Source organism: Quercus suber, unplaced genomic scaffold (assembly GCF_002906115.3).
Source record: "Quercus suber isolate HL8 unplaced genomic scaffold, Cork oak 2.0 scaffold_635, whole genome shotgun sequence".
NCBI classification, from domain to species: domain Eukaryota; kingdom Viridiplantae; phylum Streptophyta; class Magnoliopsida; order Fagales; family Fagaceae; genus Quercus; species Quercus suber.
The window spans coordinates 42,143-52,632 of NW_027070077.1; the positions used below are offsets into that span (position 1 = coordinate 42,143).

The 10,490-nt window shown below is 30.4% G+C and overlaps 3 protein-coding genes across 3 annotated transcripts in view; all 3 read left to right on the top strand.

Moving 5' to 3' along the window:
- Window positions 1–349: 349 nt before the first annotated feature.
- On the top strand, window positions 350–859 carry LOC111985810 (wall-associated receptor kinase-like 8). Its single transcript, XM_024017467.1, has one exon. The coding sequence runs from the start codon at window positions 350–352 to the stop codon at window positions 857–859; it is 510 nt and encodes a 169-aa protein (XP_023873235.1).
- A 288-nt stretch (window positions 860–1,147) lies between these two features.
- LOC111983072 (wall-associated receptor kinase-like 10) lies at window positions 1,148–8,228 on the top strand. Its single transcript, XM_065765522.1, has 3 exons — window positions 1,148–1,210; window positions 5,854–5,979; window positions 6,961–8,228. The coding sequence occupies exons 1-3, from the start codon at window positions 1,198–1,200 to the stop codon at window positions 8,145–8,147; spliced, it is 1,326 nt and encodes a 441-aa protein (XP_065621594.1). The 5' UTR covers window positions 1,148–1,197; the 3' UTR covers window positions 8,148–8,228.
- A 1,014-nt stretch (window positions 8,229–9,242) lies between these two features.
- Window positions 9,243–10,490, top strand: part of LOC111983080 (cytochrome P450 97B2, chloroplastic) — a 27,552-nt gene continuing 26,304 nt past the window's right edge. Inside the window, 1 exon segment of the mRNA XM_065765524.1 lies at window positions 9,243–9,278. Within this exon segment, the coding sequence (XP_065621596.1) occupies window positions 9,243–9,278 (36 nt within the window).

Sequence of the window (10,490 nt, forward strand, 5' to 3'; positions counted from 1 at the left end):
TATTTTTAATGAGACAACTAAAAATGTGCCTAATTAAATTAATTTTTTTAAATATTAATTAGTTTTCTTTTTAAATAGTTTTGAAATAAAGTAAGGATATAATAGAAAAATTAATAAACTAATAATTTTTATTTTTAAAAATTAGACAATATTTTGAAAATTTTCAAAATTAAATGAAGGACAAATAAACTGAGATAAAAGTAGCAAATTATAAAGTCTAAGTAAACGAAGGAACAAAATCGGAAGGTGCGGAAAAATATCTTATCTAGCTATACTTTTCTTGCAAGGCCATGTATGTATGTGTATATATATTGCTTTGTTGAACCGTAAAAGACACCCAGAAATTAAAATGGCTGTGACATTTGTAATGAGAATTACTTTCTTACTTCTGCTGGCAGTGGCATATGGATTGGCAGAAGGAGCACCACCTATGGCAAAACCCAATTGTCCTGCTAGCTGTGGAAAGGTTTCGATTCCATATCCGTTTGGAATCGGAAGCGATTGTTTCATGCACCAGTCATTTGAAATTGTTTGCAATGAAAGTGGCGTCGCTGCTGCTGCTATAGTCTTCTTACCCAGCATTGGCAAGGAGGTGCTGGAAATCAATATTAGTGATTCGTATGATAAATTTTCTTATGAGCCCGGACTCATTCGAGTCAAGATGCCTATTATTTCTTCTTCAAACTGCATAAATCAGAGTTCGGCGGGGAGTGTTGCACCGGTGAACATCTCCGGAACTCCATTTTATTTCTCGTCAAATCGGAATAAATTCGTTTCGGTTGGTTGCAACTACGTACTTGGCCACAATGACTGGTCTGGATCCTATGATGGTGGTTGGTTGCAAGACGGATTGCAGTAATAAAAAGTTGATAGGTAAATGCTCAGGGTTCGATTGCTGCCAGACCACATTCCCTGATGGGATTCAGCTACTTAATGTTACTTTCTCAAACACGAGTAGTTGCCAACGTGCCTTCCTAGCAGAGACACAATGGTTAGATAAAACAGATCCCTCTACCTCTAACCATGTTCTGAATTTGGATTACGTTCCTGTGGTGCTGGAGTGGACTGTATTAAACTTCACTGACTGATGATATTGAGGAGTTTTATTTTAGACGGCATATAGATTGGGATTATACAAGAGACGGGGTCGAGTATTATCATTGCCGTTATGGATTCGTAGGAAATCCTTTAATTAACATGGGATGTCAAGGTAAACTCCTATTACCAACACCTTTGATTTTCCCCTACTTTTTATATTACATGCCTTATTTTGACTCATATATAGATCACTCTTTCTTTTCCTTTTTGTTGCTAAATCCTTATATATATATATATATATATGTATATATATTAGCTATAGACCGTTCAGCTTGATGAAAGGTTGCATACAATAAGACTATTATTATATTCCCTTATCTCATCTCCCTTCCCCTATATATGTGTGTGTGTGTTTCTCAAATAAAAAATAAGACTATTGTCTTCCTCCAAAATAATACTTAATACATATCAAAATAATAATAATAAATAATTAATACGTAATAATAAGAGTATTGCAAAAAAAAAAAAAATTAATTCTAGTAGATTCGATTTTAACAGAAATATTAATATTGGCAAAATAATACTTAATACATATCAAAATAATAATAATAAATAATTAATACGTAATAATAAGAGTATTGCAAAAAAAAAAAAAATTAATTCTAGTAGATTCGATTTTAACAGAAATATTAATATTGGCAAAATTTATTCTTTTGAGCATTGTAAGTAAAGTACACATACTATATATTACACGTATGTACATATTTCTTAATAAAACTCTCGTTTACTCTACAAAATATACGTTTTTTATAATTAAAAATAAACATATTAAATATGTATTAAACGTTTTTCGTATTGTACTTGTATGAATTTTTTTTGTTCAAATTCATAATAAATGAAACACATACATATTTCATACCATACATATTCTGCCCTGTACAGGTTTTGAGAAATAATGCTTGGTATTTCGTTGGAATTGTTTCTAAAGAGTAATTATATTAGATGAAATTACATTTTGTTACATTGAGGAGAACAAAAGATAATTAACTAGAGTGTACGTCAAAAGATATGGCCAAAAACTGTGGCATATTTGTGATCCATCTTTTAAATAGAGACTATCATTTTATAGAGAAAAATTCTTTTGAAAAATTTAAAAGTATGTATAATACCACGTTATTTTAAATTATATTCAAGAATAATATATGATTTTAAATAACTTATCCTCATATACTATATTTATACTAAAATAAATTATGAATGGGTTAAAACTTTGTCTTTATTTTTTATTATTGCAATAGATGCATATATATATATATATATATCAAATAAATAAAATATTGTTAATTTCTATTAGCTCAATTGGTAAAATTTTTAGGGATAATTACAATTTACCCACCTGTGGTTTACCTCTAATTCTATTTGCCTACCCGTGGTTTAATTTTTGACACTTTACCCACCTGAGGTTAGGTCCGTTACTCCTCCGTAACCCACCTTCAGTGCAGACGTTACTCTAACAGATTTTTTATCAAAACCAAAACTCAAAACAGATCAAACACTCCTTTTTCTCCCAGAATTAAATAGTTTTAGGCTTATGTGACTGAAACTATTCCGAATCCAAATCCAACGTACGACGCTGGATCGGTGGACTTCGCCTCCCTCAAGATCACGTTTCTAAACCAAATCCATACCCATGATGGATCAGCTGCCTCCAGACACACCCTTGTCCTCCTCTGTCAATTCACCGCCCCTGCCATGGTAGATCAGCTATGGCCCGTGGGTTTGGTGGTGTGACAACGCGCCTAGGTTGGTGATTTTATTTTGATCATCGGTGTGGGGTGGAGCTCAGCTATGGGTCTGGATCGTCGAAGATGGAGGAGATCAGAAAAGCGTAGAGAGAAAGAGAGATTGAAGGATTGGAGAGAGAGAGTACTGAAGGATTTTATATATATATATATATATTTTGCTAACCTTTTAGCAACTTTTATTTTATATAATTTCAAAAACTCTAACAAGGAGTATTTAATTATTTATGCCTTGAAATTTAAGGAATTCGTTGGATTTGGATTCGGAATAGTTTCAGTCACATAAGCCTAAAACTATTTAATTCTGGGAGAAAAAGGAGTGTTTGATCTGTTTTGAGTTTTGGTTTTGATAAAAAATCTGTTAGAGTAACGTCTGCACTGAAGGTGGGTTACGGAGGAGTAACGGACCTAACCTCAGGTGGGTAAAGTGTCANGACTATTGCAAAAAAAAAAAAAAAAATTCTAGTAGATTCGAATTTAACAGAAATATTAATATTGGCAAAATTTATTCTTTTGAGCATTGTAAGTAAAGTACACATACCATATATTACACGTATGTACATATTTCTTAATAAAACTCTAGTTTACTCTACAAAATACACGTTTTTTATAACTAAAAATAAACATATTAAACATGTATTAAACGTTTTTCGTATTATACTTGTATGAATTTTTTTTGTTCAAATTCATAATAAATGAAACACAGACATATTTCATACCATACATATTCTGCCCTGTACATTACTAATTATGGTTTTGAGAAATAATGCTTGGTATTGTTGGAATTGTTTCCAAAGAGTAATTATATTAGACGAAATTACATTTTGTTACATTGAGGAGAACAAAAGATAATCAACTAGAGTGTATGTCAAAAGATAGGGCCAAAAAACTGTGGCATATTTGTGATCCATCTTTTAAATAGAGACTATCATTTTATAGAGAAAAATTCTTTTAAAAAATTTAAAAGTATGTATAATACCACGTTATTTTAAATTATATTCAAGAATAATATATGATTTTATATAACTTATCCTCATATACTATATTTATACTAAAATAAATTATCAATGGGTTAAAACTTTGTCTTTATTTTTTATTATTGCACTAGATGCATATATATATATATATATATATCAAATAATTAAAATATTGTGGATTTCCATTAACCTAATTGGTAAAATTTTTATCGTCAAATAAAATACTTGGGATTTGAATCTCGCCTAAACTAAAAATTGATTAATGTCTTGACATAGTAATAATTAGCAATTATTGCTCAGTGGACATCATAATTTTAGTTGCAATGTTTACATATATAATTAAAATATTGTGGATTTCCATTCCTCATTCAGCATGCTAATCCTCATTCAGCATACAAATTTTTGTTGCAATGTTTACTATATATCAGAAATGATTGATCTAATTTTGTTGTTCATGAACATGCTTAAATTTGTTCAACCAGAAAATGAACAAAACTTAAATATGTTATCTAATTTGGTGATAAACTTGACCACAACTCCTATTCAAAAAATAATTAAATAAATAATCCTAAACATTACTCAATTCATCTCAACTCGACTTTTTTACAAACACTAATTACTAACAACACAATCTTAAAATATAAAAGATGTTAAATTATATCTTTAAAAATTTATACTGTATTTCTAATGTTCCACACTTTCATTTTAAGTTAATGATTAGGTTTTAATCTGAAATATTTATCAAAATAACATATATATATATATATATTCTAAATTTCTAACTTAAATTTATCCTAAACTAAACTATGTATTTCCCATTATATAATGATCTAATATATAATATAATAAGTATTATGTGTTCTTATTTATATCTTGTACACCTTTTCTCTTTTTCTTTTTCTTTTTGGATAAATTACACCAACTTTCTTCACAATTTTACAAAATGACACTCCAAAAAACGTTCTATGAAATAACACACCCTCTAAAGATTTTATGAGAGGAGGTTTGGACTCAATTTATCCATAGTATAACTTTAAACAATGTTAAACCATTTAATATTTTTATTGAAAGCAATTTTTGACAAATCCACTGATGGATTACATTATCTTCATATACTCTCCATGATTGCAAAATTTTCAAAAAGGTTAAGGATGAATAACCATGTTATCAATCAGATATTTAAAGTTCAACTTTTTGTAATTTAAAATTATATATCAAATATGAGTTAATGGATGAAAAAGTAAATAACTTCCTATTTTGTCGTGAAATTCAACATATATGTTAAGAATATAGAAAATATGTAATCAAATAGTGTGAATTTTAAATTATTATTCCAATAACAAGAAATTTAATAGTGTGATATTACTTAAAGTGATGATGTAGCTTGAACCCAACCTCTATATATGTGTGTGTGCTATCTCATGATCAAACTCATGAGAGGGAATGTCATCTCATCTTTTGGGTAAGAATTGTCAGTGAAATCACACTTTTTAGAGGGCATGAATCAATCTTTGCATTTATACAAACCTCAAGTGGGGGGTTTTACTTCCTAAATTCTCAATGATAATCGTTGTAATTTATCCCTTTTTTATTTCTATATTTAAACCTGTCGGTGTCTTAAGCTTTTGCTAAAATAACATTTGCGTTTTGCCACAAAGCCTGAAAAAGCTAAAGCGATTCACTTGCAACTGGCTCCGACCACCTTTTGGTTTTCTACTTTCAGCTTTTGATTGAGCCATAACTTTTTGGTGTTTTCTGTTTATGTTAAGAGTCTGCTTATGTTTTCCCGGATGCTTAAGAACCAAGGCAATCCTTGTAATAAGGCTGTTTGAGCTTGATTAACCTCCTTGGATTCAACCCAAATCAATTTTGAAGAACGACTTGTGCTTAGTACTTTTGGAACCTCTGTTGCCAATATGAGTGAGCAACAAATTTTGCCCAAACCTCTGTTGCCTATATAAGTGAGCAAAGATATGTATGTAAACACCAAAATGCACAAAAATTTATTAATTTTCGTGTTATCTTATTCCTATCAGATATAAATGAATGCGAAGATAAAAAGCGACAGTATCCCGTTTGTTCCCCCGATTTAGAGTGTGAGAATACAGAAGGCAGTTACAATTGCAACAAGCCAAGGTCTCCATTGAAGATAGCCATTCTCGGTATGTCCTATTGCTCATTAACTTTGGAAATTTGGAAAATGAATATAGTGAAAAATAATAACAAGATCTTGGTTACGTGACTAGGATATGCCATGGCATAAGGTCCATGACATTAAGAGGGACGGTACAACTGACATCTAGTGTAACTCTACGGTGTTTATAATTCTAATTTCCATTTCTCTTAAAATTTTGTTTTTTAGTTAATTCTTTTTAATGGATTTTATTGATTCTACTTTCCGAGCTAGATCACGGATAAGAAAAAGTTATTAAAAAAAATACTATATTTCATACACGTTTAGTTTACTAAATTAAATGCAAATTTAGAAAATGAAGCACATAAATCGTCAATTAGCTTTTAATTTCTGTTCTCTTGGCAATCTATCACTAAAAGATATATTCGTACCTCCTATAACTTGATAGTTTCAGACTATTAGCTGAATTGCATTACTCATCACTCTTCTATATTTTTCCACAGATTACAGATCTATCTAGAAATAAACTTTCTCTATAAAGTTGTACAATTCTTCATTTCAATTTAGATTTTTGAAATTAAAAATTTTGTAAGAATTCATCAATTAGGTGTTTAAGCTCATTTAAGGCAGGACAGCCCAGGGACACGTTGAAAAGTTAGACAAGTGACAAAATATCCCAGTCTCAGAAAGCCATTACATAATTGAACTGTTAACTAAAAAATCAAGTACCTGATAGTAAATTCCCTTTTTCTCAGGAAATTAATTAGGAGTTAACACTTATTTAGGTTGTGGATATTGTGAGAACATATTAATGTAGAATAAAAAAATGTTGGCAACTTTTAGCGGGAAAGATGTTTCCAAATCATTGTAATTATCTCCAAATATATTTACACTTATTCATATTTTTCTATAACCTAAATTTTTAGGCCGATGTTTCTAACCGTAAAAATAAAAAAATAAAAAAAGGTTGATGTGATATTTCTATTTTTTTTTTTTTTGATGTATGCAGTTATTTCTCCAAGCTTTGGGGTACTGTTTCTACTCCTTGTTATTTGGAGGTTATACAAAGTGATAAAGAAAAGAAACAAAATCAAGCTCAAGCAAAAATTCTTCAAAAGGAATGGTGGTTTGTTATTACAACAACAATTATCTTCAAATGAAAACAACGTTCAGAAGGCAAAATTATTCAATTCAAAGGAGTTGGAAATTGCAACTGATCGTTTTAATGAAAATAGAATACTTGGTAAGGGTGGACAAGGTACAGTTTATAAAGGAATGTTAACTGATGGAAGAATTGTGGCAATTAAAAAGTGCAACACAGTGGATGAGGGAAATCTTGAACAATTCGTTAATGAGATTATCATTCTTTCACAAATCAATCATAGAAATGTGGTTAAACTACTCGGGTGTTGTCTTGAGACAGAAGTTCCTTTGTTAGTTTATGAATTCATTTCCAATGGCACACTTTTTCAGTATCTCCACGAAGAAAATGAAGATTTTCCATTGCTAACATGGGATATGCGCTTAAGAATTGCCACAGAAATTGCGGGAGCTCTATCATACTTACACTCTGCAGCTTCACAACCCATTTACCATCGAGACATAAAATCTTCAAACATACTCATTGATGACAAATATAGAGCAAAAGTAGCAGCTTTCGGCACTTTAAGATCAGTGGCCATTGACCAAACTCATGTAACCACACTAGTATATGGTACTTTTGGCTACTTGGATCCAGAATACTTTCAAACAAGTCAATTTACAGACAAAAGTGATGTTTATAGTTTCGGAGTGGTCCTTGTTGAGCTTTTAACAGGAGAAAAACCAGTTTCTTCGACAAGATCAGCAGAAAGTCGGAATCTATCTACATATTTTGTTCATTCATTAAAAGATAACTGTCTCTTTGATATACTTGATACTCAAGTACGTAAGGTTTGTAATAAAGATGAAGTCATCGCAATTGCTAACCTTGCAAAAAGATGTTCGAAACGACCTACCATGTTAGAGATCATGATGGAATTGGAGGGAGTTCAAAAAGTTTCTCATGTTCAACCAAATTTTGATGAACTTGAATATGTTAGAAATGAAGAAATGGGTCCACAAAATGACATTTCAATTTCAACAAGTTCATGTTTAGAATTAGGTTCAACTTCATCATCAGATGCCCTACCACTTTTATCCTTTAAATCAGTTTGATTAATAAATTATGTACATATTTATTTTTGTTTCATGATGTAAACTATTATCAAATCATATTATTAATTTTAGATTCCCACTAGTAGAGTAGCAATAATGATATTATATCTGTGTTTGGTCTTATTTAAGTTGTTTTGGTATTAACATGTGAAGTATAATTTAACCGTTGAGTTTTGACGATAAAAAAATTTAGTGTTTAGAATGTTTAGCAAACTTCAATGATAAAGTGTTTTGAAATTATTATTCATGGCTAGTAACCAAATTGATAAAAAGGCTTTTAGATGTGAGAAATGACAAAAGATGACATACATCCAAAATAATAGTCAGATACTTGAAGAGGTGTAGATACTCCTGTTTGTCAAAAAAAAAAATGTTAAGAGTTTTTTTAACTCAATTGACGCTTCTTGATGTTTCCAATAAAGACAACCAATATTCAAATCCTCCTCTCCTATTGCCAATATCAAATTATAAAAAATAAAAAATAAAACATTCTACATATTCATACTTTAACATAATTAATTCAATATGGTCAATTATTCTCTCTCTCTCTCTCTCTCTCTCTCTCTCTCAAAAATGAGGGTCCATTTTGTATCTTAAAAAAAAAAAAACCAAAAGAATGGACAATTACATCAATTCATTATTTTTATTAAAGATGAGTTGGAATATTTTTATAAAAATGGTAAATTACAAAGTTGGTCTTTATCTTTTACACTATATTTCAATTTAGCCTCTAATCTTTCAATTGGGTCAATTTAATCTCTGACTTTTTTAGTCTTGTTTCAATTTAGTCACTGTCATTATCCCTTGAATAGAGAAGGATGATGTGTCAAATGGAAAAATAAAATGTTATTTTTCATGTCACACTATCTGCCCATTGTTCTGCCATGTTAGATTTAAAAAAAAAAAGAAATTAAACCAATCAAAATCATCTCCATATCCTCTCCCTAAAATCTCTCTCTCTCTCTCTCTCTCTCTCTCTCTCTCTTGTTAAAAGTTAAAACTAGGGATTGGTAAGCTGAGCACTTTCAATCAAGCTCTTCTAGGGAAATGATAGTTGTGATTTGGGTTTGAATTCAATCAAGCTCCTCTAGGGAAATGATTGTTGCGGTTTGGGCTACATTTGTGAGACAGGTTAGTCATTGGAGAAGGTACGAAATTCACATTGGATAAGCCTTTTGAAATGTATCAAAAGCAGATGAGATATATTTTGAAAGAAAATCAAGTTTATTAATAGGGTTGGTATACGGGTGAGTTTTTGGCATGATACTTGGTGGGAAAATTCTTGTCTTAAGGATATGTTCCTTGAATCCTATGGAGTCACAGTAGACAAGAATGCCTCATTTGCATCTTATTTGGATCGTGGGCGTAGTTGGAACCCTTAATTCACTAGATCACCACAAGATTGGGAGTTTGAGTCTATGGAAAATTTCATTGAACTATTGTACTCTAAAGTAACTTCGGGCCAAGGGATGGAATAGATTTTTGAGGCCTTCAAAGGAAGATAAACTTGAAGTTCATTCCTACTGTTAAGTTCTTAGAGGTCTATAGGGAGATGATTTCCTCAAATGAGTATTTATGTACAAAGGTCCCAAGAAAGGTTGCCTTCTTTCTTCAAATGACAACCCAGGGTAGCAGTGGATAATCTTTGGACAAGGAATATCTTTTTTTTTTTTTTTTTTTGGAAGAAAAATATCTTGGTTCTTGATTGATGTTGTATGTGCAAGAAGAATGGATTTTAGGGAAAGCAGTTAAGCAGATGGAGATGAGTGGTTGGTGGGATCTCCCGTGTCTTAGTTTTAATTTAATTTTTTTGTTTTTTTTAATCTAAGTGGCGGTATAGTTGGCATTGATGTGACATAAAAAATAATTTTTTATTATTTTGTTTGACATATCAGCTTTTTCTATCCAAGGAATAACGATAAAGACTAAATTGACACGAAACTAAAAAAATTTAGGACTAAATTGACCCAATTGAAAGGTTAGAGACTAAATTGAAATATGGTGTTAAGAACAAGAACCAATTTTTTAATTTACCCTTATAAAATTTACAATATTTTTATTAAATGCTTATTTAAGTGATTTGATGAAATCAATTCACTCCTTAGCAAATTCGAAGTCTTTATATTTGTATTAATTTGTGAGTTATTTTGTATATAATGTCAGCATTTGAATGACTATAAATATTATTGACCATATGAATGTTTAGTGGCTCAAAGTATATAGCAATATTTCCTTACTAAAGACATTTCCGAATAAAACTTTGGGAAATGCTAACGAGTGCCCTAAGGGCACTCATTAATAATCTATTAAAAGAAAGTTTTTATGGGAAATGAAAAAAAAAAA

Bases quoted from the DNA above. Each gene is read 5' to 3' on its own strand.
- LOC111983072 (XM_065765522.1), top strand. The intron at 5,980-6,960 runs GTATGTCCTATT...TGATGTATGCAG, and splicing joins ATTGAAGATAGCCATTCTCG to TTATTTCTCCAAGCTTTGGG.
- LOC111985810 (XM_024017467.1), top strand. From the start codon at position 350: ATGGCTGTGACATTTGTAATGAGAATTACTTTCTTACTTCTGCTGGCA.